The 27,650-nt window shown below is 42.3% G+C and overlaps 1 protein-coding gene across 1 annotated transcript; it reads right to left on the bottom strand.

The window, feature by feature from the left end:
* Window positions 1–163: 163 nt before the first annotated feature.
* AIDA (axin interactor, dorsalization associated) lies at window positions 164–27,608 on the bottom strand. Its single transcript, XM_040552915.1, is given in 11 exon segments — window positions 164–622; window positions 1,462–1,579; window positions 2,050–2,172; window positions 5,796–5,918; window positions 10,732–10,838; window positions 11,276–11,339; window positions 16,264–16,318; window positions 17,118–17,171; window positions 24,101–24,170; window positions 27,370–27,422; window positions 27,424–27,608. Coding segments are annotated over 11 exon segments (921 nt in total). The 5' UTR covers window positions 27,481–27,608; the 3' UTR covers window positions 164–525.
* Window positions 27,609–27,650: the final 42 nt, after the last annotated feature.

The following is a 27,650-nucleotide window of genomic DNA, read 5'->3' as shown; positions in this document are numbered from 1 at the left end:
CCCCACAACCTCCTCCCTCACTTTATAATCACTTGCAGTAGCTCAAGCTCCTTCCCACCCCACCTCGTCCCTCCCCTCCAACTTCTGCCACCCAGCCCCCTACAGAGGACTCTGAAATGCAGATGAGAGGAACTACAATAGCACAGCGAGTGTAAACAGGTTAGTAGGCCTGCCACATCTTTATTGCTACAGGTTTGGCAAAGGGGCAGTCTCCAACCTTCGGTGGAGTTTGAGGCAAAAGGATAATAATGGTTACGATAAAAAGTGATGAACAGCAAAATTAGGAAAAGCAGTCAAAATATTTCAGGGCTCTCAGAAAAACCTGGATCTGGAAGGTACTGAAAAAAAACTTGCACTTGGATGGTAGGCTTGCCTCTGACCCTGAAGTAGTGCTGTGCAGTATGTGATGGTCCCGTTTGACCTACTGGCATGGACACAGTCGTTTTCCTGCCCCTTGAAGCCTAAGGCTACAACACACAGCTACCATGACTTGTGGTTCAGTTCACAGAAGTCTCACAAATAGGGTCATTCCTTGTGCAACGTTTGATGGAGGTGAAGGTAAAGTGGTTTCTTGGTCAACAGTTGTAATTTCTTCCTTTTAAAGTCAGTGGGTTTTTTGTACCTGTAACCACAAGAAAGTAAATTAATGCGAGTGCTAATGGCCACGAGGAAGATGAAAGCATACTAGAATGCTTGTCCTGTCCTGATCCTATTACAATAATCTTTAAATACATCAGATATGATTTACTGGAACAATAAATGGATTTACAGGAAGAAACTCAAACAAGTACTCCAGCTAGCAAAGATTAAGTTAAGCTCTCTTCCTACAACCGTCCTCACCTGCAAGGTTCACTCTTTCCTGGAAAGAGAAAACAAAAACAACTCAAAACCCTCACTTGACAGACCTTCACCCACACAGCAAGGTTAGGATGCACATCATAACCACTGCACTATAACTGGCTAATCTATTTCTTTACCTAGAGTGAAAAAAAAAAAAAAAACCACCACCTAACACTGCTTTGAAGTGTTCATAAAAATCTATTTCAAATCAGTATCCCATGTCTCATTTCATATTTCCTGCACAGAAGTCCTGTATCAGAAGATCATGGGAGTTCAAAATTATTGTTTTTTTTTTGTTTTTAAGTACAGCTGATCTGACATTCAAGCAGACGTCAAAATGAAAATCTCCCCTACAGAATTTGTTAAATTTGTATAAAATTCAGTTACAAACACCAGCATTTTATTTGGAAATAGTCTTTTTTTTTTTTGAGAAAGGTCTATAGCTATTTTATTTGTCTAAAAGTGTTTTATCTTCCCTTCTTTATTAAAAATAGAATATTCCTTATGTAACTTAATCCAATGAGTTCATTAAACCTTCCACAATACAACAAGCTACACATCCTAACTGAAGTATAGTTCGCTTCCTCTGTCATCGGCATCTAATAATTGCAAGTCACTTACAGTTCTATAACAATTGCCCCAGGTTTAATTTCATCCATCTCCATGAAAGCAAAGCACTTGGTGCTAGTAAACCTTTTCTTAGGCTTGTAGTGTTTGAATTCAAAGAAAATAGCTGCACCTAAAATGGAAAATGGTTTAATAGTAAAGTTAGCAATTATGATCAACAGTTATGCTAATATTTATCTGCAGTTTAAGATGCTCTACATATATTGGATGAAATTATTTCCAACACTTTAGCAATTCATTTAAAAGATACACCATGTTCTTACAATACTCATCACACTCACAAGAGCTTGTACTCTTCACTCAATTATTCATATCCAGGCAACTAAAAGCGTCACAAAGAAACTCAATACCAGTGCAGCAGAGCAGACTGCTGCATTTTTGCTTTCATTCATTCCTCCCTTGTCTGCAAGTCATCACAATGACCAATTTGGAAAAGATAGGATGCAAATGTCTATTTTTATCCTTGTCTGGATCTTGAGCCCTGCAGCAGCTCAGGCATGGCCTATTTATTGGATGAGGAGCAACCTACTATCCACACTTTCAAAGTTTCTGGGCCCCACTTTGGTACTTCATATCACATACCTTTTGTTAGTTTTTCAACATGTTTCTGAATCTCGATGTCCACATTAAAATGGACATACGTGTCCTCTTTCCTCAAAGCCACAGGAGTATCTTGCACAGGAGTCAGATCTATGCCATTCAAATCTGCAGGAAAGAAATAGCACGAGAATGGGAGAAGCTTCTTAGACTTTAAGGTTCTGCTTCAAGACTTTTATGAATCAATCCTAATACTTTCACAAAAAGTTAATGTCCACCTGGATTTTTCCCTAAACTTAAAAAAAAAAAAAAGAAAAGGGGGGGGGAGTGAAGAGGGGTAATCATACCCCTTCACAGTCAGTGAGTTTTATCTTTTACAGCAACATGAAAGCAGGTAGAGTTCTGACAGTTTAAGATGAAAATTTGGAGTGATTCCCATTTTTATTTTAAGGGGACGTTTCTGTCTGCTGCCAGCAAATGATGCCGTTCCTTCTGCAAGCAGGACTCCTGCAGGGCTTCAGAACTGCCAGCAGAACCAGCAGGGAGTTATATGGCACCAAAGGTTCCCCTCTATGCAGGTCAAAGCTGGCACTGCTTATACAAGCTGCAATCACTGCAGGCCCCCCTGCTTTGTTGCCTCGATGCAAGAAAATCATAGAATCATTTAGGTTGGAAAAGACCTCTAGGATCATCAAGTCCAACGGTTAACCTAGCACTAGACTATGTCCCTAAGAAACACTTCTACATGTCCTTTGAATACCTCCAGAGATGGTGACTCAACCACTTCCCTGGGCAGCCTGTTCCAATGCTTCACAACCCTTTCAGTGAAGAAATTTTTCCTAATACCAAAACTAAACCTCCTCTGGCACAACTTGAGGCCATTTGCTCTTGTCCTATCACTTATTGCTTGGGAGAAGAGACCGACCCCAACCCTGCTACAACTTCCTTTGGGAAGTAACTTAACTGTAGAGAGTAGTAAGGTCTCCCCTGAGCCTCCTTTTCTCCAGGCTAAATAACCCCAGTTCCCTCAGCTGTTCCTCGTAAGACTTGTTCTTTAGACCCTACACCATCTTCATTGCCCTTCTTGTAGCGAGGGGCCCAAAACTGAACACAGCACTCGAGGTGCGGCCTCACCAGAGCTGAGTACAGGGGGACAATCACCTCCCTAGCCCCGCTGGCCACGCTGCTTCTTATACAGGCCAGGATGCTGTTGGCCTTCTTGGCCACCTGGGCACACTGGTGGCTCATATTCAGCTGGCTATCAACCAGTAACCCCAGAGCCCTTTCTGCTAGGCAGCTTTCCAGCTGCTCTTCCCCAAGCCTGTAGCGCTGCTTGGGGTGGTTGTGCCCCAGGCGCAGGACCCGGCACTTGGCCATGTTGAACCTCGTCCCATTGTCCTCAGCCCATCGGTCCAGCCCATCCAAATCCCTCTGCAGAGCCCCCTACCCTCAAGCAGATCAACACTCCCACACAACTTGGTGTCGTCTGCAAACTTACTGAGGGTGCACTGGGTGCACTCTATCACCTCACCAGATCATCAATAAAGATATTAACGAGAAATGGTCCCAGAACCGAGCCCTGGGGGACAGCACTAGTGACTGGCCTCCAACTGGATTTAACTCCATTCACCACAAACAAATCTTTGGGTCAAGATTAACTGGATTTAACTCCATGCACCACAATTCTTTGGGTCAACATGCATTCTCTCTCCTGTTTTTTTTACAGTCAGAGGCACAGGCGGCCACAGGTTGGACTCCAGCTGTCAGCACCAGTTGCGCTGCTCAGGCACAAGCCACCACAGACAATACTCTTTCTGCTGAGGATGGGGACCTGAAGCACTGCTGAACACACTTCGTTCAGGGAATGGAAAGGGATCACCAATGTGTCAGCAGGAACATCTCTCTCTGCTGATCTGCAGGAGAGCAGCCTAATTAAAAACAAAACAAAACAAAAAAACACACACACAAAAAAAAACCACATACAACAAAAACACCAACAACTAATCACCCTGAGACTCTTTATAATATGGACAAAACGACTTTTTGGAGTCAATTTTACTCAACAAAAATCTTGAAAAAATAAAGTTTAAAGTCACCATTACTAGAATAGGTGATACACCCCCTACACACACACACCCCTTCTGACCCTAGTTTCCTACATCATTACTTGGCAGCCGCCGTTTACCAGAGTTTGCTAATAGAGTGCCACACGTTAACAGAATGACTTGTTGGGAAAGCAAGCCTAGAAATACAGACTCCCCCAGCTCCAGAAAGGAAATGAAAGCTAGCTCTGAAGGCAAGCAACAATTTTAACAATATGCAGTAAGTTAAGACTGACAAACACTTCAGTGGAAAGGAACAACGAATGTTTGCTTTACAAATTCTGATAAGTTCCAGGATCCAACATTTGAACCCTGTTAGCGCTGGTATTTCCCTGTTGGCCAAGAAAAACTCAGTTTGATTAAACCCACATCCATCCAGCTAGCCTCACCACTGAAGTCACCTGTCCCTCAGCTTTCTGGCGTACTGGAGGCAAAGAAAGATCCAAAAGTGACCAGAGAAATGGAGCCTGAAAAATAGTTACATAAGCTAAAAATAATGCTGCAAACTTAAGGCAGCACCGTAAACACAAATACTGCGTACTTCTAAGATTGAAAACACAAAAAGGCAGTTGTATCGGCTGACGAAGGCGACAGTCATGTTCCAGCTTCACTGCTGAAAAATCATCACAGGAAGCAGGATTAGATAAGGCTCCCTGTGTATGTATGTTGGCAGGTAACATTTGAGAACATCTCTGGGATTCAAGTGGCATTCAACACCGTGACCCCCACTTCTGACAAAGAACTTGTCCAGCAGGTGAAGCAGCCTGATAACACAGGCATCGCATCCCTACACTTGGGACTAATAGCATGTCTAAAGAGGATATATAGAAGGTCACTGTCACAACTGAATAGAGGCTGTCACCGATGGAACAGAGCTCAGCTGCAAGTTTTTATCTGATAAAGAAAAATCATACGCCTCAAAAGATTGTAAAGATGAGCACAAGTCAAGCAGGATGGTGTAAAGGTAAGCAATTCTGACTACGGTGGCTTCCTTCTAAGAAACGGGCACGAGACAGATGCTCCTGCCAGAAAGACTGAATACCAAAAATCTCAGCCTCAAGCAAAAGCCATCAACCATGTTGTTATCTGAAACAGTGAGAAAACCTCACCTCGCATATCCGCAGCTGATAGCGACACAGGTTCTTCCAGACTCACGGAGACTCGTGAAGATGGGACAGTTAGCCCAACACATGAGCTGAAATATTTCAGTGCCAAGGCTGGCACTTTAAAGCTTTGCTTCTCAACTTCATACCCATTCCTTTTGGTAAGGAGATCTTTGTTTTACTAAAAAGTTGGCCTAATGATAGGGCAAGAATGGAGCCAGTGGGCTGTGGTTTGCTGTCTCCAGGAAGCCCAGAGACCAATATCTGCTGAGGAGTACAAGCAGTCCAAACAGATCCGTACTTAAGAGTCAGCTAAAGAAAATGACATAGAGAAGTACAATCTGCCAAGTCACTAGTACTCGTCTCCCAGCTTGGGGAAGGCACTTCTTCTGCAGTGATTCACCTCCCAGTATCTCCCAAATACAGGATTTTTCCACCCTCAAAAAAGCAGAAGCCTTAAGACCACAACAATAAATGCAAGTCCAAACAAATGCTTTTCCCTGCAGGTTGAATAAATAAAAAACACTACTTTCAGAAAATACTTTCTCCAAACTAGAAACGAGGAGCCAGGAACAGAAATCATTACCCTTTACACTGACTGTGATGTAAGGATCAATGCACTGCCCAGCATCTTTCAGACCAATTTTCTCTATGTTGATGGTGAGTAATGTCATCCCGGGTTCAGATGGCAATCTGGGTAATAAAGTACCTGAAAAGAGTAAAGCACATCATTAATCCTTTGAGTCATTTTACAGCAGAGGCCTTGCTCATCCCATCACCTCTCAGGGAAGAGGCTGTTTTCCAATGGGAGTTCCAAACCCAAGGTTTCTTATCCCGCCAGCACACAATGTGTGTCTGCACATTAAATGGTGGATTTCTAAGTCCACACCAAAAAGGCAAACAAGCAAACAAAAAAAAAAATACAGGACTGCCTCAGGTTAAATGAATTTGTAAAACAAAACAAAACAAAAATTTAAAAAATGTCCTAAGAACAGAGAAAAGCTTTGTTTAAAGTGTTCTTTCTTGCTCTCATGCAGAGTAACTCATGCATGGAATTCAATTTATATAGTTTTTCAGGATTAAATTTGGGAAGCTGGATTCAATCTGCAGCTGCAGGAAGTTCAGACACATAATCAAGAGTACCCACCCCACTGAACATGACTTGGCTTCATGCTGAACATTTAGTCTGGGAGAACAAGGAAGAAAATGAAATTGTTGCAAATCCCACTGGGTGCAAGGGAATCAAGAGAGACATTCTTAATTATCTAAATTGTATTGATCTGTACTTAAACGGTAGAGTAAAAAAATAGTGTTTGAATCCCTCAAGTTTCCTTCTGCTTTAAGGAAGCAGTTCCTAGCTCTTCATCAAGAAAATTTAGGATCAGGTAATCTTTGTGGTCACACACTGTGGACAGTGTAGGTGAATCTTTGTAGAGTTGAGGAAGACAATGAAAATGACAAGAAAACAAAATTACCCAAACTTACTAAAAGCTGTAAAAAAAAAAAAAAAAAAGAGATTCTGTAATCAGTAATGCGGTAGGCTTCTTCATGCTGATTTTAAAGAAAACTGGTATTAGATGAATAAGCATCAAGACAAAAAATGCTCAGACTCACGAGCAAGTTTAAATTAAAGTTTTGATTTTCTAATTAAAAAAAAAAAAAGTTATTCCCAAGGCATGAGATCTAAACAAAGTAATAGTTTCCTTTGGCAAGTCCAATATGGGTTTTCTTTGATCCTTTTTCTCCCCAATCAAAGCTTGAAGAGCTGGAGAACTGAGGAGTTTTTATCATATTAGAGGAACTAGCTTTAAAAGAGGTGGCAGCGTATCCAGTTCTAGCACTACAGCCTCAGCAAGATTTTATGAGCACTCCTGCACTCAGTCCCCCTTTCAGGACCACCATCAAGGTCTGAATTCCCGTCTGTGAGACACTACGTATCTGTAACTCCCTGCCTTGGCTACTAGCAGAGCCATGACCTTCAAGGTACCACATCTGCGGACGCTTTACAACATATCATGGCAGAATTTGACCCACTCTTCTAAAGTAATGGGACGGGTTTCTGACCATAGTAGAAGATACCTTAAAAAGTGAATTTATTTGACAGCATCCATTTCTGCCAAGAAGCATACACGATCTAGTTCATCTTGCTATATCACTTGAACAGACGTTAAAAGCCAGAGTTTTTATTACAATCTAATGGAAGGTAGATAAGGGCCTTCTCTTCAGCACAAAACTTTGGTCTACCACCTTTCAGTTGTCTCCTAAAAGCAGCATGCCCTGCCAAGAGCCAAGAACTGTAACTTCCAGTTTTCCTATCCATCTCTGAAATATGCTAAGTGACGGGATACTTGACACACAAAAATCACCTATGAGATGTATCAGACTCTGGTACTTACTATAAAAATTCTGGTTTGAGAAAAATTCTGTTCTTGAAAAATGCTTTCCAGAATGTATGAAATTCCAGAATTGCAATGAACAAAAAGTCAAGCCCACTTCCAGTAGGTAAGGGGACATTGCGACAGACAGTCTTTAAGGAACGTGTTCTCCTTGCTGCTTCAGCTGGAGTAGCATCTAAACCAGCGATGGGCTAAAGCGGCTGACTGTAACCCGTCCCACATGAGCCACAATCACCCAAGCAGGTCTTCTGCTGAGGCCTCTGCAGTCACTTCACGTAGGGGCCATTAGCTGGCAGTAACCTATCTCAGGTATAACTTCGCTGTGGCTGGGCATCACAGTGCCAGTCTTCTGCCATAGCTTGAGCCCATAAGTCTTCGGCAGGCTAATACTGAGGCTTTTTATGAGAAAAGTATCAGCCATTTCCAACACAACTGCAGGAAGTCATTGCCAGAGAGGGAAGAGAGCATCTACAAGTGTATTGTTCGTGTCCTCCTACAACTGCATTTCAGATGTATAAAGGTGAGCCAACCTAATAGCTCACTGCCACCAAGACAGGTGTCCAGTCTCTCCAGACCCAGCCCCCAGTTCAGAGAAAGGGGAAAAGGTGACGGGTCTCCTGCTGGGTTTACAAACAGAAATGGACTACAGAAGAATCTGTTGCCAGCACAGCACTGGAATAAAGTAGTATATAACCAGAAGAAAGGCAGATGGGAAACCTCAGCTGGTAGAGACAGCAAGACCCTGGTCAATTCATCTTCACACAGCACAGAAGTGTAACTACATGTGTCCTTGTTTTTTTTTAAATGTAAGATTTCTCATCAAATGTGTATTCCACTAAAGAAAATCTAGCTACTCCTGCCTTTGGCTACTCTACAAGTCAGCACATCTTTATTAGCACATTAAGACTTCTAGAGAGCACCGTAACATCTGTCACCAAATAAGAGTTTCCCTTTTCCTGCTACTGAAAGGAGATGAAGATCAACACATAGATGCCTAGTACTGTGTTACCAAAGGCTGTATTTTGAGCTTTGAAAGTAACAGCTGAATGACAAACATTACAGCTACATGACCAAGATCAGAGAAATAACAGTACGTACTAAAACGTTATCATACCTTCATTGGCTCCTGGGTTAGATGAATGGTGCAATGTGATAACGATGAAGCCATGCATGTAGAAGACAAGACAATGGTCAGTTAGACAATACAGTTATGCACTATGGATTAAAGGCATATTGAAGCAAAGAGTGCAACACTTCTCTCAAATCAATATGGAAAGTCCATTTACAAGGCTCACCTCAGATGGCTGCAAATTGCTTTCGCTTAAACCTCGTCACCCACAGAAAGAGCAACCAACTAACATCCAATAAGGTAAGAAACGTCACACAAATTTACATTCAACAGGAAAACTAGATCTGTTTTCAGCTCATACAGCAACACCCTAGGGGTTCAGATTATCATAGCTATAGGGAGGTTTACCTTAATGCAAAAAGGTTCAGAGAAGTCAGACAGACAGTTCATGAAGTAGATGACAATGTAAAACGTCAGTAAGAAGAGGTGTGAGCAACTCCTCTTAAAAGCATGGTTTTACCAAGGAATAATTCTGTAAGAAAATATATACTTCAAACCTCCCTTCTTTCTGATTTAGTTACCCTACTTCTTTGAGAATAATTTAACTGTAGACAAAACCTGCCTACAGTCAGCTTAGATTCTTTCTTAAGCACACACACAGTCTCTATGTCCATTATATGCATACAGTGCCAATAGGGTGCACAGAGGTAACTATGGTAATAGTCACAACCTGACTGATTCACAAGCATATCACGAGCTACTCAAGATGTCTCTCACTTTTTCCCCAGCTTACACCTTAAATAACCAGTGTGCTGAAAAGTACAGAAAAAGCAAAACCTGAAGTATGCATCTCCCTTTTCCTTAAACTTGACATCTATCTAGCTACCTAGAGTTGTCAAAGAAAAAAAAATAATACCACACAGGAAAAAAAATGGAATTATGCACATTAACATAATCAAAAAGACTTTAGAGTTTGACGTACACACACACACACACACACACACGGGTACTCAGAGGAAGCCTTAAATGAATTTTCCAATAGATGTTATACTTAGGACGGATAGAATGCGTCTTCATAAATGGATTAATCACAGTGGATATCAAAGATCAAGACAGTAGAATACCAGCATCAAACTATTACAATATATTATAGCCTGTTTGTAAGCTTAGCATAAGCAACTGTAGAGTGTACATTCCTACACCAATACAGGCTGCAGGGACCACATTCAGCAGCATGCCAAGTCTCAAATCTAAGGACAGAGACACGTATCTCATTACTGTTGCATAAGTAATGAAACATCCTATCTCTTTCAACCATAATTCCAGTTCTAGGTTCCCTATTTGTTACCTCCTTCTTGAAATAAGAAGGTTGCCAGGCTGCTCTGAAACTAGAAACTTGTTTTTACTGCAAATAAACTACATCAGGAACAAAACAAACAAACAAACAAACAAAAACCACACACACACACAAAAAAACCTTCTGTTGGAACTTTCTACTTCTTTACCTATTAAATTGTCAAAAGTTGAGGCTACAAGACGACCTTCTGCAGAATCAGTAGGTATATCCATTTATAAAATGCCTTCGTGTGGACAAGGACTTAAGTCAGCAAGCCAAAGCTACTCTTCTTTCTCCTCACCGAGCTTGACTGTAGTCCAAGCTATTGTCTCACCAGATGACACAACAGGAAACTAACCAGCAACAACTCCCCACATCTCTAGCAGGATGTCATGCTCCTTGAAGGAGCAAACATTGCCACAGTTTCTATCTGAACGTGTTTGGAACACTTCGCATAATATGGTTAAGGAAGTGCATGGAATGCACAAATTATTTGAGGTAGCTGGTACCACCTCACAGATTATGGGTACAACTATTTGGAATAGGAGTTAGTTTGCTGAGGAAAAAGGTCCACAGGTCACTTTTGTGGTTTTCCAATACAGCACTAGAGTTTCCAATACAGCCTATTGCTCCTCATCCAAACTTTTAAAATCACAGGTGGAGAAAGAGACAGAACTTACACGTGCTGTATAGGTTGGTACGGCAAGGCTGGTGCCCCTACCTGGAACTCTAGCAGGAAACGAGTCTGGAGACCCTGCTCCAGCTCCTCCTTCCTCATCATCCTCCTCAAACTCCAAGTGTTCCTCTTCTCCTGGTGCTAAAATCTTCCTGTGAAATATGAAAAAGAAGAACGAGACCAAAGGTCACTCATCATCTCACTTTCAACTTGCACATCAGCAACTGAGTATAGAACAGGAGCACATTAATGTCATTTCACTTTTCTCATTAGCTACTACTGTAGAAAGCTTAGGTGACTGCTGTAGAAAGCTTTCTGCTATGTAGAAAGCACAAAGTCTAAAAAGAAAATATTGGCAATTCCAGAGATGTAGGGCCTACCAAATACTGATTTTACCAAAAGCAAGGGCTTTAGTTTTAGTGGTACCTAGAAAACCAGAATTCAGAAGTTTTTTTAACCAGTTTACCCAAAGCAGTGCAGCAAGTAGGTGGCTCTCGAAGTTCTCACGTGTCTCACGTACAGCAGTTCCCAGACCATGCCCGTTCAGATACCTATGTGTAACATGCAGTGACACAGTTCTCTCTCTTACCTGAGTGGGACAGGCTGAACATCAAAGGGGAACTCCTTATTGTAAGTGAGGATATTCTTTAAGACTGCAGAGAAAAAAAACAGTAAGAATTTATTTTCCTAAATAAGCATTAATTCCACCACTTTGCAAAACTATGTCCATTCTCATAGCAACTTCACAAAATAAATACAATTTTAAAAGAATCAGATCATGGCAAAAAAAAAATCTCATACTTTAAACATCAGTGCAGACCTGATGAGTCATACCACTACAACTTTCATACTGGTTAACTGTGACTGCAGTACTTAATCACCACATTTATACAGGCAGGGAAGATAAACATAGCAAGAACTAAAAGCACAATGAGGAAAAGCTACAGGTCCCTGAGGTAATGGTAGCAATCTTTGGTAGCTATTGAAGCAAGGGTGATGTTACTGGAATCAGCTCCAAACAGTCTGAAGTCTCCAGAACTGACAGGCTTAAGCATATATGCACCTACCCTGCACATTCAGAGAGCCACCGTGGGAGTCCGAGAATGCTGGTAACACATAACTTAGTCGAAATTTCCTACTTCCTCCTGCATGTGGAGGGTAGATTTGCAAAGTTCAAAAGAGACACAGAGCAATATCTGAGCATTAAGATCCAGAAACACTGGCTATGGCCTCCAACATCCACTGTAATGCCACAGCTTTGCCATTTGTATTAGAACCTTACTCAAGTTTTAATAATCACAACTTTAGCTTTTATTTCCGAAAGCATTAGCTAGTAAAAGTTCTATTTCCGAAAGCATATAAATGAAATAAGCATTTCACGATGGCTAAAAGGCCTGAAAAGAGAAGAAAGCTTGCAGGGAGAGGCAGTCCCCTATCAGAGAATGAGGATCCTGGCCCGGGCAAGGGAGAGAGGAGGTATTAAAAACAAGTCCTCTCACTGGTCTCACTTTGCAGTAAGCCCTCTCAAAGCACATTTTTGAAATCTCCCCTTGGAACTTCTGGATGAGAACAAAATTGTGTTAAAGCAGCACTAACATAACACAAAATCCCAGACATACTTAAACACCAGCTATGTTTAAAGAACCACTGCTAGGCCCTTTCTGTCTCTGCGCGTTGTAACTCAGCCGGTATAGCAGGAGACCTTCTCTGTCCTTCTTCATAGTCATGTCACTCCGTGTGGGCTCCATCGTTAGCTACCAGACATCCAAACACTACAGTGAATAAAGAACCCCTGAGTAAACTATAAAGAAACAAACAAAAAACCTTCCCAGTCCTTGCTCATCATTTTTTTTCTGATTTCTGTACCATGACCTGAGAAGATGGATGCTATCTGATTCCAGGGGGACCCAATACATAAATACAGAGAGAGCTTTAAGTTGTCTGCTGTTGGATATGTGACAGACAAAACTGACACCAAGTCAGTTCCCCCTCTCCCAAGGCTTCTGCCCTGAGAGATCAGCAATGCAGATCTCAACGTGGCGGCAAAGAATCGCAGCCACTTCCCAACAGGAAAGTGGCTGATTAACAGCAGACAACAGCCTCCCAGCGCAGCTCAGGTTCAGGAAAAGAAGGGATTTTATCTCCCTCTGAATTCCCCTGCTCTTGGAAAGCTCTATCATACCAAGATAGAAAGCGAAACTGCCCCAAAAAGAAAAATTTCAGTGAAGTAATATTTCATACAGATCAGAGGCACATTATACAGAAGTGACAGAAACTGCAGTACTTCTCCTCCCCTCTTCCAAAGTTTGGTATGCACTAGGTTCTTCCCTCTTCCAGTAACCAGCTTCTCCTACGACATGAATGAACATCCCCTAAAAAAGCCTTCTCATAAATAATCTCAGTTATCACTAGAGGGCACAAAATACTCCACCAATATGAGCACCATGAGAAAAAGGTGAACAGCTTTACAGCACCTGAAGTCCTGACACGTTCTACATGCACAGTCAGGCATACACACTTCTACCGCAGAGCTGCATCTACACACGTGTTGGTATCAAACCCGCTTCTGACAGTTCAGTGCTTTCCAAATTCCTGGGGACAGTATTAACAAAAATGATGCTGAGTGTTTAGATCAGAAACACTTCTGGAAATACCACCCAAAATCTCTTGCCTTTTTACAGCAGAGCATTGTGGATCAAGACTTTAGGATGCATTCAACTCTGTCTAATCACTAATAGCAAGCAATTTTGCAAAGTCACAATACTGGGATTTACTAAACACACCCCTTAAACACATCACCAGGATAAGAACCAGATCTGCAGCTCTCAGTCTGATGAAATACGAAAGCAATGCAACAACCACCCTTCGAGGAAAAGGAAAATCCTCTTTACACCTCTCACAAGCTAGAGTTTCAGTTGATTTAAATCAAAATAATCAGATAAAAGAAAATACATTAGGTTATTACGAGGAGGAATCTCCCTTGCAACACTGCATAAGACACCCACGCTTAAGAGCTACTTTTATTTATTTATTTACTTATTTTTAAGTGTGCATCTCCTCTGGAGTAAAGAGGACTTCCCCTCTGTAATGCCGCTGCTGAGAAAACGATTCACAGAAAGCTCGTGGTTTGTGTAACTAAAGGGCAGATCCCCGGCAATGTGTCTTGTATTTATGTTGCTTTTACAACAGAAATCTTTTTTAAAGACTGTTCTGCGCCTTCCCAAGTACACCTTCTTGCCAGTGTTACTCTCATGCCCAAGGAGGTCACCAAACTGACTCACCAAAAAACACGGTTTTCAGCTAGAGCATTTCTGGATCCACTTCATCTCATTTACACACAGATGCCAATACTGGCACACAGCCTAATTCTAATTCTAAAGTATGTTATAACACTCGCATAAGCTTTAACAAGAAAAAGATCTGCAAGATCCAGCGTGTGGGCAATGATTTCACACAACATAATCTCAAAAGAACTATCTCTGTGTATGGACCCTCCTGGAGCATTATCCTAGCACGAGAGATTCAGTGACAAATCCTATGAACAAACAAAACCAGCCAACAGCTTCAGTGCGAAATGCAAGCTTAACAATTATGAAAAGTTAGAACCTGACAACACAGGAAAAAAAAAAAAGCAAATCTAAGGGCCCTGGTTGTTAGAACAATACCCAAACCAAATTTCTCAGCCATTTTGACCACTTCAGGCACAAAAGTAATTAAAACAACTGAAATTGTGTGAATAGCTGTTTCATTCCACCCTAACAAAATGTCTTGACCTAACAAAGGAATTGCTTATTTGCATTGCCAGTCCTTTTTTTTTTTATTTTTTTTAAAGCTTTTTCTTCTGGAATGTAAGAAAAAAAATGACAACAAATTGAAACACTTCACAGTGTATTTTTTGAAATGATTAGTGTTGGCCTGATTAAGATTTACCCTATTCAAGATACACTTAAAAACCATAAAACAAAGGCACAATTCAGAGAGAGAGAACAATCCAAGTCAGAGCAACATCAAGGATATCAATGGTGAACTGTTGTTGCAGAAGCACCCATTCTCCTCCAAGGAAAATAACTCAGTGTCTTTGAAGACTGATGGCCACACGCTCTTCTTCAGTTTTAATACAGTCGCTTGTTGCATGAAGCGTGGGTTGAATGTGCTTCACACTGGTGAACAGTTTTTTGACAGCTAAAAATCAATTCTCTGAGGAAGGGGACTGTTGCACTGTAACTGAAATACTGGCCTTTAAGAAAAGGAGGCATTTCGAGGGAAGCTTTACCCTTCAATATTCACTTCCTTGGATTTGTAAATGTGAGTCTTCTTCCATCATTTAGTCACTCAAAGGCCATTTACCTAATGGAGTCTAAGATCTACAGTCATTAAATTACTTCAACAATTAAAATACTTTGTAAACAGAATGTGTACCTATGAAATAATCCCAAATCAGAGGATGCACAGGCAAAACATGCAATATACAGCATGAGAAAAAACTCATACTTTTAACACATTGCTAAGACTTTCCTGAGTTTATGGTCTTCACAAACCTAGCAGTCCTGTAGTGTACCTCCGCTTTCCTTTTTCAGGAAACAGTTTAAAAGCGTCTGTACAAAAATATTGAGTCCGCATATTAGGAACCTCTCAGTTCAACGTCCTGCTTCTTCAAAACCTTCTCTGTAGGATGCTGTGTTAGTTACTTAGAGAATGGGAACAGAGAAACTGCTTATTCATGAAGTGGCAACACTGCACGTCATTTTTATCCCCAACATCTCCCTAAATGATACCGTTGTGAAAAGAGCAAAATAAACCCATTTTTCTCCATCATGGAAGAAACTCTTCCACGTCTCCTGTTCCCCAGGAACAACAAATGTCAGCATCCAGGATGATACCGCTTAGATGTGGAAGTTCGGATCATAAGGATACTTTGCAAATAAAGCAACCAGTGTTACTGGAAGGAAAACGTAGAAGATAAACAGATATTTCCTACATGAAAAAGTTACTTCTGGATTGACATACCAAAAATTGACCCAGGATCAGATTGGAATAAACAGCCACAACACAAAACCCTTCAAAGACTGACTCTCATCCTCACTTTTGCTCCTAATTTTGTTAGTCTCGTAACATCACTGTGGTTAAGTGGCAGGTGATTGACTACCATGAGCGCAAGCTAAATATTTTCGGAAGAAAAATACATTCAATACTGCAAGTAGGAAGACCACAGAGTGTTGAAATTCAGTTCAAGTAAGTTATGTGCAGGTAAATTTTCCAGCTGATTACATAGTGCACAACAGATAGCCTAAATTACGATTGTGTGTGAAGTCAGCAGTACCCAAAGAATTACTTGATTGAGACAAAAAGACTAATACATTATCTGAAACATTAGGACTACTATACTTTGAAGTTACCCACATTAAATTCCTTAATACACATCAAGTTCTGTCTATGTGGTAACAGATACTTGGAAGAACTATCTAAAAACAACATTACTGTCAAACCACATTGTGGTCAGTCAGTATTCATCCTGCTGTCACATTTTCCACTATAATGGTCAATGTCACTCACTTAAAATACAAAGATACTACTTACTTGGTTCCAACTTCTTCAGATCCTCAAGCTTAAATTCATCCTGCGACTGGGTGGACTAGGACATTACAAAGAAAGCGTTAAATCTGGGTATGCACTTTCCCCTCAGACAAAACTATCACACCTCATAATAAGCATGCAAGGTGTTCCCTTTATTCAAGCATACCAAGTTACTTCAAAGCTTTGTCTTAAAAAAAACAAAACAAACAACAACAACAAAACAACCAAACAAAACCTCCCTGACTGAGGCTAGGTTCACAGATGAGGCAGAAAGTTAGCTACTTCTCATTTATTGACAAAAATGTATCCCATGTTCCAAGTTCTAATACAAGATTAAAAGATTTAAATGAGCTGGTTGATTTTTCATACTTACCATGCACAGGAACATTAGGACACAGGGACTTATTCTAACTCTTCCCCGATCGAGTTGTTCTGAAGCAAAATCACCTCTAAGACTGCAAAAGTGATGCTCCCACAGGAGCCCACACCGTTCAAGGCATAATTCCAGTATTGTAACACTAGCAGAAGTTACAGTATACAGGATATGTCAGTATTTTGCCAAGCCTAAGAGCTCACCACAATGATTCTCATCTCCATCCAACCCTGATGATGAAGCTTCTTCATCTGGCTAGTAGCACATCTGCTTCTCTGAGTAAGCCTATTCAACTTATTAACTCAACAGAAAAGGTTTTATCACCTGGGGCATCGTGTAGACAACCTGGAAAGTCCAAATGTTCAAGGAGCTGTTCATTCTGTTTCCAGAAGTTTTAGCTATGCCTGAAGACACAAAACTGTCTAAAACCAGCATTAGTTACCTATCACCAAAGAATGAAATCACATGGGAAAGAGAGCTATACCTGTAAAGCTGCACTTCTCAGTTCCAAGCATGTTGCAATTTTAGCTATGGTTTTCTGAAAGGAAGAAAAAAAAAATTGAAATTGTGTTCTTCCGTATTCACATTCTTCTTTAATGTAACTATGAAAATTTGTTTTTCCTGCAAAGATTTCAAATCTATTACTCAGTATCTGATCACTTAGCATCAAAAGCTTTTTATACACAAGCAAGATTTTCTGTAAGTGCAATAGATGAAACTGAAACACCTGCCATTTAACTCCCCTTCCACAGCTCATCAGCACAAGTGGAGGGTCACTCACTTTGCAAAAACTGTAATAATGCCTACCACATCATAATATTTTTACAAATTCAATTATTCTGAAGTGACAGGGGAGAGCCAGAAAAAAAAATACACAAAAATACAAAAAACAGTTTATTTTACCTTCTGAGACCTGGAGTGGTTTGTTAAAATTTGACCTTTCAGGGAACTGTAGGGTTTATCTAGCTTACAATCCCAACAGACCAAGTCAGCCCCCCTCAGAGTTTACAAATGCCCAGTATCTCAACACTGAAAAAGCATGGTCCGCTTTTGTGGGTTTTTGTGTAAAATGAAGTATAAAGGTGGATTATGTTTCCAAGTTTTTATTTTTGTAATTTGCTAAGACACTTAAAGTCTGACAGAAGCATGAAATAGATTTTCTTGGATTCAGACTTGCCAGCTAAAATATCCCTGAGCAAAACAGTGAAGTAATTTCTCATTTTTATTTTAAAATGTAGAAGGAAGGAAAGAGCTTCATAACCATCCTTCACTAGCGGTCCTACTTCTAAGACAGTGCTACTGAAGCTTTTACGCTTCACAAAAAAAGAAGCTTGAGGAGCAGCAGTCACATTAGTTTCTATTACTGGCAGATGAAAAACATCAAGAGGAATTCAGACAAGGTAACTGGCATCAAATGGACACACCTGCGTGGTTTATTTTACTGTTTTTGACCACACAAGTTTGTTCATTAACCAAAAGGCTTCAGTGAAGAAAAACTAAGTCTATATGCACAGATAAGAAAAAATACAATTCCAAATAGTCTGTGGAACATTTATAGGGCAAGAGAAACAGCAACAGTGAAGCTATAAAGAAAAGGAGTTCATTTTCAAAGTCTTCCCCCAGAAGGAAGATAAAACTTGAAATATGCATGTGAGATTCGTTCTCTCCTTTTAAATCAGACAGTATCAAAAAATAGCCCTCCCCTTAAGCTAGATGCAAGGGGGAGACAAAGATTTCCTAGAGTACAACTGTAGCAAAGAACTTCAAGAGCAGGAGCATCTGGCAAGTTATATGGTATCAGTCAGAAGCCAGAACTTCCCTTTAAAGGAGGGTTATGTTTTAGGGATGTGTTTTAGGGCTACAAGAGACTCGTAGCAGCAGATAAGAACTGGGCATGCTTTCACAGCTACCTTTGCCGGTCATCTGCCCTGACTTCTGCAGGGGGATATCAGCTGCTTCTAAACCTGCTCCTAGGCCACCACGTGCTCAGTACGCTGGGCTGAAAGCTAAGCAGCTCTGGTGTCTGTTTGCTGTATGCCACGCTGAAAGCTGAAAGAGTGAAGGAGCTGATCTGTAAGCAGATCGGACATCACTACCTCAAGGGCAGAGCCAACAGGCAGACTGTGTAAAAGCCTCAGATAGCTGATTTCTGACAGCCACCACAGGCTCAAAGCTTCCAAAACCATTTCTCCCCAGCTGGTTCTCTCTCCTCTTTTAAATGCTCTGTTACAACACAGCATTAATCCGCTCTTTACATCCTTGCAGTTTATATTACTGCCCATTGTAATGGAATCTTTAAAAAATAAAAGTTCTTTTGAGCACCTTCCAGGAAAGCAGTGAGTGACATGCATCATTAGCACGGGGCATTCGTTGTTCTTTCCTCTGCCTAGGATATGCAGTGGTGTCTTGTTTGGGAATTTTAACATTGGGCAACCTGACTGTATGCTTGCATGCAACATGCAAAGTAAAAATACTACGGCTCATCATTTCTGTGGAGGTTCACTCCACAGCCTAGGTTCAGTCAACAAACTTCTACCTCTCTGAAATACATTCTTGCCACATAACAGAGATTTACAGCTGCATCTCCAGCATAGATTAGGGAAACAGATTTCTGAAAAGGAAAGGAGCACATACGAATGTCCACACACTGTTTTTGTAGATGTACATACATATTCAGGCTTGGTGTGAGGACATCAGGTAGTACTACAGAAGCAGATTCTCAGTCTCTAGGCAGGGCATACACTGCATCCTTTTCATCAGCTGCAGTGTACCATAAGGAATTCCTTTTTATACGAGAACATCTGGAAAGATATGGTTGCAAAGGTACAATCTCAAAGAGGAAGGTGTGAAGTAATGGATAAAAGAAAGGAATGCAAAGAAGTTCCCTGGGGAAGGGAGGGGAAATCTCTGAGGCTTGACTGCTACTGCGTGATTTGCAAAAACCCAGCTGCTCCTATGGCTCGGGTGTTCATGGCTGAGCAAAGAGCATGCCAGTTCCATGTTAGATCAAAACCCCTTCCAAATGCACCAGAGAAAGTGAGCTATGAGTAAGTTTGCAGGGTGCCAGCACAGTCTCAGTGCCCCACTATGGAATCAAAACTTGTGAACAGATTTTCACACTGCTCTCCATCTTGTACACAGAGCATGAAACCCATACTATAAATTAGGTCTCAAGAAAGACTTCCCATCTCCTGTCTCCTTAGCTAATTCACTGATAAGCTCAGCAACACCACCATTCCCAATCCTGCAGACTCTTAACTCGGTATTCTTAGAACTGCCTGAACTAGGTAACTCGTGACAGGACAAACAGCTATATAAAATGTGTGTTTTCTGGCTTCTGGGGGCTGAAGGGCAACAATATCCCTAGAAACAGATTAATTGAAGAGAGTTTGGGAGTCTTAAAATAGTAAAGAATAGGTTTTATATGGAATCTATTGAAATATGGCAAGCTCCCAGCAGGCATTATTCATAACTATTTTTTTAAGGAACCACACCCAACCCAAAAGTTAAAAATGCAGCTAAACACTGCTATCATTTTCAGCTGCAACTATCCCATGCAAAAGCTCATTTTTGCAGCAGGGAAAATGTTCTGCATCTCATTAGAAAGGCTGAAGTCATAATTAATTTTGCTAGATTAAAGCAGTTAAGAATCAGTTTAATGTAAACTGGTGATTAGAAAGGAAAATGTCAGTCGATCTCATAGTCAAGGTTTCTTCAGTGCAGTTGTGTGAGTAATGACTGTGCTAACTGTAAAGCAGTCGAAGATGTTTGCATAAATACAGAGCCAGAGCAGAGTTTGGCTTTAAAGAGAGGTCTAGGCTGTTAGGAGACCAGTAGTTCCATGAATCATGCTAAGACCGTGCAACAGTGCTCTTATTTCAGCAAGTTACCATTGCACAAAAAGCATGATTTTCCAATACTGCACAAAACCCAGCCTAGCACAAAAGGAAAAAAAAAAAGAAAAGCTACACAAGAAACAACAATTGCGGTTAGCAGAGGGCTTTAAAGGTCAAATTTACTGCACAGAGAACTGGGTGACGATAGCTATAGCTGAAGGAAAGCTGACAGCTACGGCCAAACCTAACTACATCGACTCATGTAGCAAAACACAGTGATTGATCATGAGTGAAGGCATCATTTTAGAGAATGAAGGTAGAACAAACAACGGCAGGATGCAGATGTTAAGACCGAGGTTAAGTCCATCGGTAAGAGTATGTTAATACCCTAACGGCTTCTAGGTGATGAAATTGCTGCACAGCCTCCTTAAAATTGTTGCAGAGCAACTAGATTTAAACACAATGATTTGTTGTTTACAGTATTTCTCTATATTCCTCGACAAAATTCATAATGGTTAATGAAGATGCCAGCACTGTCAATTATGCAAATCAAGACAGAGCCTTCCCTAAGCACTAAAACTCCAGAACTATATCCAGCAGTAGATGTAAAACAGACAACCCCCCCCAAGCTGAAAACGCAGGAATGAACTACAAATTCTAGAGCCTAGTTTTCCCTATCAAATGAAGATGCACGACGATGGAGTCTTTCAAAACAGATTCCAGACTGACAGCAAAAAGGCAAGACGTACAAATCTTCAAATGTCTAAATTCTTATCATAAACTATACATTTACTATAAAGTAAATAATAACTAGCTCACACTACATCTAAGAAAGAAATTGGTAATAGCTATCAAGTGCTGTCAGATTACCAGACTGAATGATTACATTAGCAAGTAACACACCATCAATTACGACATAGCCATAGCTGCACTGTAACACCACCTGTGATGCATGAAGGAAACCCAAACATGTTAAAAGTTTATACAGACAGACAGGACTGGGGATTTGAACCTAGCCATGCCCCTTCCTTGTAGTGGCAAAGCTAGTAGTTTTCCCTCTGTACAGAGGAATCACTGCTGAAATCCATCTTCTTCACATGTAGTAAGAAACAGTAACAATCTCACAGGAATTCTCATCAATATTTACAGTCCTTTAAAAAAACACCTAGCTGTAAATCCATACAAAGATTGAAATGAGGGTAGACCAAGCAACTGGAAATCATAACTAGCTTCACAAACTTGCCTTCTCCAATCTATGAAATGCTATCTGCAGCCTGGGCTTGTGAGATCAGATAGATAGACCCTGAAGTGAACACACAAGTATGCATTCAGATAAATAAAGAAGGGGCTCTTACATGGCATACAGTACCCGGAAAAGACAAGAAGTTAGGGAATAAGAAACTTGCCAAAACCCAGAAGAAATAGCACACTGGTGGATGCCTCGGCAGGAACATATTGCAGCAAAACCGGCTGTTTAACCATGGACATTTTTGAGGGGTGGCAAGAGAGAAGATATACTTCGAGTTAATTAAGCTGCTTGAAAACCTAGAAGCATGCTAAACTCTACTCCGAGACACTGAGTGAATGGTACTAGTGATGACAGTAATTGCTCATGGTTGCTAAATTATACCAACAAAGCTCCTGCAGAGATAGGGAACACCAGGAGAGCAACGAGCTGTCAGACTATAAGATTTTGCTGTACAGAGTTTCACTGAAAGCAACAGCATAAATATTAAAAAAAATACATAAAAACAAATAACTAAAATTATAAAATTTAAATATTTTTAAATAATTGTAAATGATTTAAAAATTATTACTATGAATTTTTATTAAAAATAAAATAAACCCATTCTTAAAATGACTGAGCCCGCAGAACCATGAAATACCTAAAGGAAAGCAGAAGGCAGCTGTCTCATTTGTTGTTGTGACTAGCATTACTTGTGATAGAGGAGGGAAACAGAATGTTCTTACTGAAAGATTCCACAAAATGTTGGAGAACTTGGCTACCTATGTTGCTAATGAAATAGGAATCACAATTTGAGAACAAGGCTCAAAATTTAAGTGCATCAGCTGATGAGAAGAGAGAAAAGAAGAGAGAGAAATACAGGTATCATTCTGCAGGGATTCAGAACAGTCACTCCTTATTTTTTCTTTTTGGAAGACTGTTTCCTTAGTACATGATTACAGTGGTACAACTTGCATCTGAGGTCATTTATCTCTGCTTCCTCAACCTCTCAGGCCTTTCCTTGTGGCTGGTCTCACTCATTTCCACCATTAGATCCTTTCCCTAAGACTCAGGGAACGTCTGGAAACAAAGTCCTGTGTCATTATGGTTCTATACTCTCAGGAGATGGTGCCTCTGAAGCAGTATTAACAGCTTCTCCTGCATGAAATAACCATATTTTCAAAAGCAACCACCGAGGGGAAACATGCAGTAAAGACGACTATAGCTGAGAGCAATAGAGAAAGATACCAGCAAGGGATACAGAGCAGAATTGATCAAAGGAAAAACATCTGCCCGATGTTAACAAGGATCCTTCAGGTCACGAAAGGTGGTTCCAACCCTTCTCCAAGATTCTGACTCAGTTTAGGACTATCATGAGCCTTCTCTTCTTCTTCACAGAAGGTAAATAGAACAGTAGAGGCCAGCTCTTTGCTTTCTTTTGTTGGTACATGTCAAAGAAACATTTATAAACCACTGACAGACTCTATGTAAAGCTGTATTTCTTTGTGATAAATGAGGCATTGTGTTTTTTTTTTAAACACATCAAGTTCATCTCCAATTTGTGTAGCCAAGACCTGTTTTCCGGACTAACATTTCCAAACACAGATCCCATTTACGCTAGCACCCTTTTACCATACATTGGACTCTGGGCTAGGAAATGTCACTGTCCAAGCAATGCCATTGCACAAACAAGTGATCTTATCATCTGGAAGTCTGGAAATACAGGCATTCTCTGATTCAGTATTCCTAATAAAAACACGGTTTTATACAAGGTGCTAGAGTTTAGCAAGACCTCATATTCCAAAGTACTTCCTTTTATTTTGCTGAAGATGTTTGAGTTTGTTGGACCTTAGCTAGCATTTTCTTGTTAAATCCTGTCATAGAATTGCATCAATATGATGCTCAGACAAGAAACAGCCTTTTCATCTGAGAGGAGAGAGGAAGGAGTAAAATCAGCTCAATATTTTGAAAGGTTATAAACAAGGAACATTGAGACTAGTAGGGAGTATTCTGCCAGGACTCTTCCCAGTCAGGTGTTACATGTTAAGCTAAGATTGTTCACACACACCCTCGATGGCTGCGGCTCAATACATTTTGTATTCAGGCTTCACAACATAAATTGTGCTAATGTTGTATAAGCAAGTTATCAAAAGGTCACCCACAAAAAGAAACATCCAGCTTATGAAGGACTCTGGCATGCGAGACTTTCAGTATTACACAGCCAGGCATCTGTCACATCTAATGACAGCAACAGTTTCACCCACACTGGGCTCTGCTTGTGTTTTTGCATACTATGGGAGGAAAAAAAAGGTGTCATAAGGCTTTGGTCTGCAAGATAGAAAGAACAATATACCACATCAACATCCATGAGTCAAGTTCCTTGACTGAGCAAATGGTAACACTTACCTTTTGATCTTCTGTGAATTCTGAGTTGTTGTGCTGAGACTGTGCCTCTTTTTGCAGATGTCTCGCTAATCTGGGGAAAGGGGCAGAAAACTGAAGAGTGAGAACACAACACAGAACCCTGCCGCCACCACTGCCGCCACCACCGCCACCACCACCACCACTCCTGAAAATGTGCCAGCAGAAAGGTTCACAGACTGCTGCTCCAAACGGTTTCTTTTTCTCATGTATGGTAGGCCATACAGAAAAACAAAACAAAACAAACAAAACAGAAGTCAGACACAGTAAGTACCTACATTAGGCAGGAAAGACCACATATATAATGTGTCATGAAGAGAGAACAGGTATGAATGATCTTCTAACCAACAGCCCCTTTTATAAGCACTGACCTTTTTTCCTCTTTCCATTCCCTTTTTGTGTGTTTCGTTTTTTTTACATAAAGTATACTGCTTATGAAAACAGCCCACTGCAACACAAGCCCACGTGTTTCTCACAGAGAATTTGATGGCCAGGAGAAGTGGGTGCAGGCATAAAGAACTGGTACCCCAGGTACTGGCCACATGCCCTCCCACCACGAGAGACCGGGGCACCTTGGCTGTGGCCCTCAGGGTGCATTAGCTCACATCTGCGCCTGTCAGCATCATACACAGAGCCCAGACTCCACCCATTACCAGCACAGAGACGGGAGTACCAAGGGGTTTGGGAAGTAACAGTCAGCAAACAGCTGGAGAAAGCGAAAGGAAGCTAGAGAGGGAACCTATGGGAAGAGTCACAGCTTCCGTTTGGGGAGGAAGGGGAAAATTAAACAAGCGAAACTGTGCAATTGTTGTCATTCTCTGCAAAAATATATCTATGTAGACATACACATTTATTTAAAGGCAGTACGGAGGGGCGTTGAGGGGAAAACCCAGGCAAAACAGCAGCATTTGGGACACCCCAATGTACTTCCATCGGAAACCTTCTTGTACTGTTGTGCTATTAGGGGAATTCAGCTTTATGCCACGGGTGCAGTGGGCACCAGTCTGTTTGGGGGGGCAGGGAGGGAAGGTTAAAACAGATACGTACACAAAAAGAGGCTGCTGTCAAAGCCTGTAGAGGGAACAGATACCAGACCTCAACTACTCCTTTGCTTTTTTCCTAAAAATAAACCCTATTAAAAAGACACAAGGATTGAAGCTACTGCAGCTTTCAACTAGCAGTAGCAAAACAGCAGTCAAATGGGACAATGTAACTTCACAGCTCAGTGCCATAATCTCTGTTCGTAATGGGGAAAAGATGCTGGCAGAGGAAAGTCAAAAAGCACAAACACACTGGAACCCAAACATACAGTCAGTCCCTCAGCGCTGCCCCGGCGGTATAGCATGGGTGATAAACAGAAAGCTATGCATGTCCATCACATAGGGCATTTAAAACCAACAATTTCAGAAAAACACATCACCATAGCAGTGATACACCACCCACAACAGACAGCACCATGGTACTAACAATTCTGCAAGCATTAGTGACACAATGCTCTTTCCATTTGTCACTCATAAAAAAAAAAAAAGAACACCACACACCCTAATCCACATCAATGCATCTGGTGTCCCACTTGAAGCTTGTTCAAAGTTGAATCGGACCAAGTTCCACAGACAGGAGTGTTCGACACAGAAGGTGCTGCTGGTGGCTCAGGGGGCTCTCATGGGATTAAGCACCTCAGTGAGAAAGGGTTGATATTTGCAACAAAGTTCCCAGATCAACGTAAATACCTGAGCAGATATAGGTCCCCTTGGACACGGGAGGCAAGCGTTCTACACCTATGTTCTAAGTCAGCAGTCATTAAACCCCTGAAAGAAACTAACTTCGACTCAAGAAGATCTTTTTCCGTGTCAGCAAGCTCATCATAACCAGTTTATGCCCAGCCTTCCTGCATTGATCTGTACAGACCTTGCCAATGCCAGCAGCATCCAGCCAGCTCACCAGCATGCTCATTACTCCCATCTCAGGTTGCCATTTGAAAAGGCGACAGCATGAAACCATGCTGTTATGTCTCCACAGCTACACGGACGTATCTTGCTCTGTGCTGCTTATTGGCAGCTTCTACCCTAGAGATCGAAGTGGTCATTAATCCACCTGCTGTACCTAAAGGAAGTGGATATGCACCCCGAAAAGGTTCTGCTCCTTCCCAGGAAATCCCTGCAATCCTTTGATCTTCTCCCCCCTTTCTTCTTCCTCTGGAGCCGCAGAGTTCATCTACTGACTACTTCTCTGTTCAGAAGAAACTCACTGATCAAGCTTGCAAGAGTAACTTACAGTGTGACTACCAAGAGGAGCTTTCTAACAAAGGTATCGCACTGCTACAAAGCCAGGATAAAGCCAGGGTGCGGAAATCACCTCAGTTCCTGTCAGACACGAGTGATGCTGGGAGGCAGGCAATACAAGCCATGCTTCATCTCTTGAACTGGACTGTCTGCGGACATTTAGTGACCCTTCTTCTTAGTGAAGCAGGCTCAGATTGAGAAGCCTAAACACTTTTCATTCTGAGGGAAAGCCATCAAATGAAAGTGACTGCTGATACTGCCAAGGTGGTTTGAAGCATTAGGATCCTACTCTGCTCCTTGTAAATGCCCACATAAGGGCAGTTATTTAACTTTCTGAGGGATGTTTTTTCTTCCTTTACTTTCTGAAGGATGTTTTTGTCTTCTGATATGCAGATCTGGAAAAGGTCCCCGCGACACGGTTTGCAGTAACGGCTGGCCATGACCCGGACACCACCAGGACACCACCAGCAGACTGCAGATAACCGAACCCACACCATCCTAACCAGGGAGCCCACGAGCTGACGAGGCCGTGGTACCTCACGGCTGCTCTGAGCGGCAGAGCTCAGCCGGCAGCACTGGGGCTGTCCGGGGAACAAGTGCGAGCCCTCCCGCCTCCCTCCAGCAGACCCACCAGCCGAAGTCGGCTGGGAAGCAACCGGGACAAACTCAGAGCCCGCCGGGCTCCTCGCTGCCGCCGGGGGTCCCCGCCCGGCCGCCGCCCTCCGCTGCCGGCTGCCTCCCGGCGGGCCGGGCGCCATGGCTGGCCGCGGCCGGGTGCCCCCCCCTCCCCGCTCCGGGAGGGGTCCGGCGGCCCCGGGGCGCCCCGCTCCGCCGCCCCCGCGCGTTGCATAACGGCACCGGCGGCGAGGCCCGGGGCGGGGGGGCAAGGCCTAGGCCCCGCGGCCACCTGCCCCGCCCCGGCCCGGCCCGGGGCCCGCCGCGAGGAGCCGCCCGGCCCGTGCCCGCACTCACATCTGGTACTCGTCGATGGCCTCCACCAGCTGCCCCCAGGAGTCGAAGTCGGTTGCCCTTCCTGAAGCTGGCGCCCCAGCGCTGCAGGAGGCTCCGGGCCGCCTCCGACATAGCCCCAGCACTAGGGCACCATGCTCACCCCGGGCCGGGGCACCGCGCCGGGCACCGCCACCGCCAGCCCCGCTCCCGCCGCCGGCACGGCACGGCACGGCACAACCCGGCCCTGCCCAGCCCAGCCCGGCCCGGCACGGCCCGGCCCGGCCCAGCCCAGCCCCGCCGCG

The sequence above is a fragment of the Cygnus olor genome, chromosome 3 (genome assembly GCF_009769625.2).
Source record: "Cygnus olor isolate bCygOlo1 chromosome 3, bCygOlo1.pri.v2, whole genome shotgun sequence".
Lineage (NCBI taxonomy): Eukaryota > Metazoa > Chordata > Aves > Anseriformes > Anatidae > Cygnus > Cygnus olor.
This window is presented reverse-complemented; position numbering and strand designations above follow the sequence as displayed.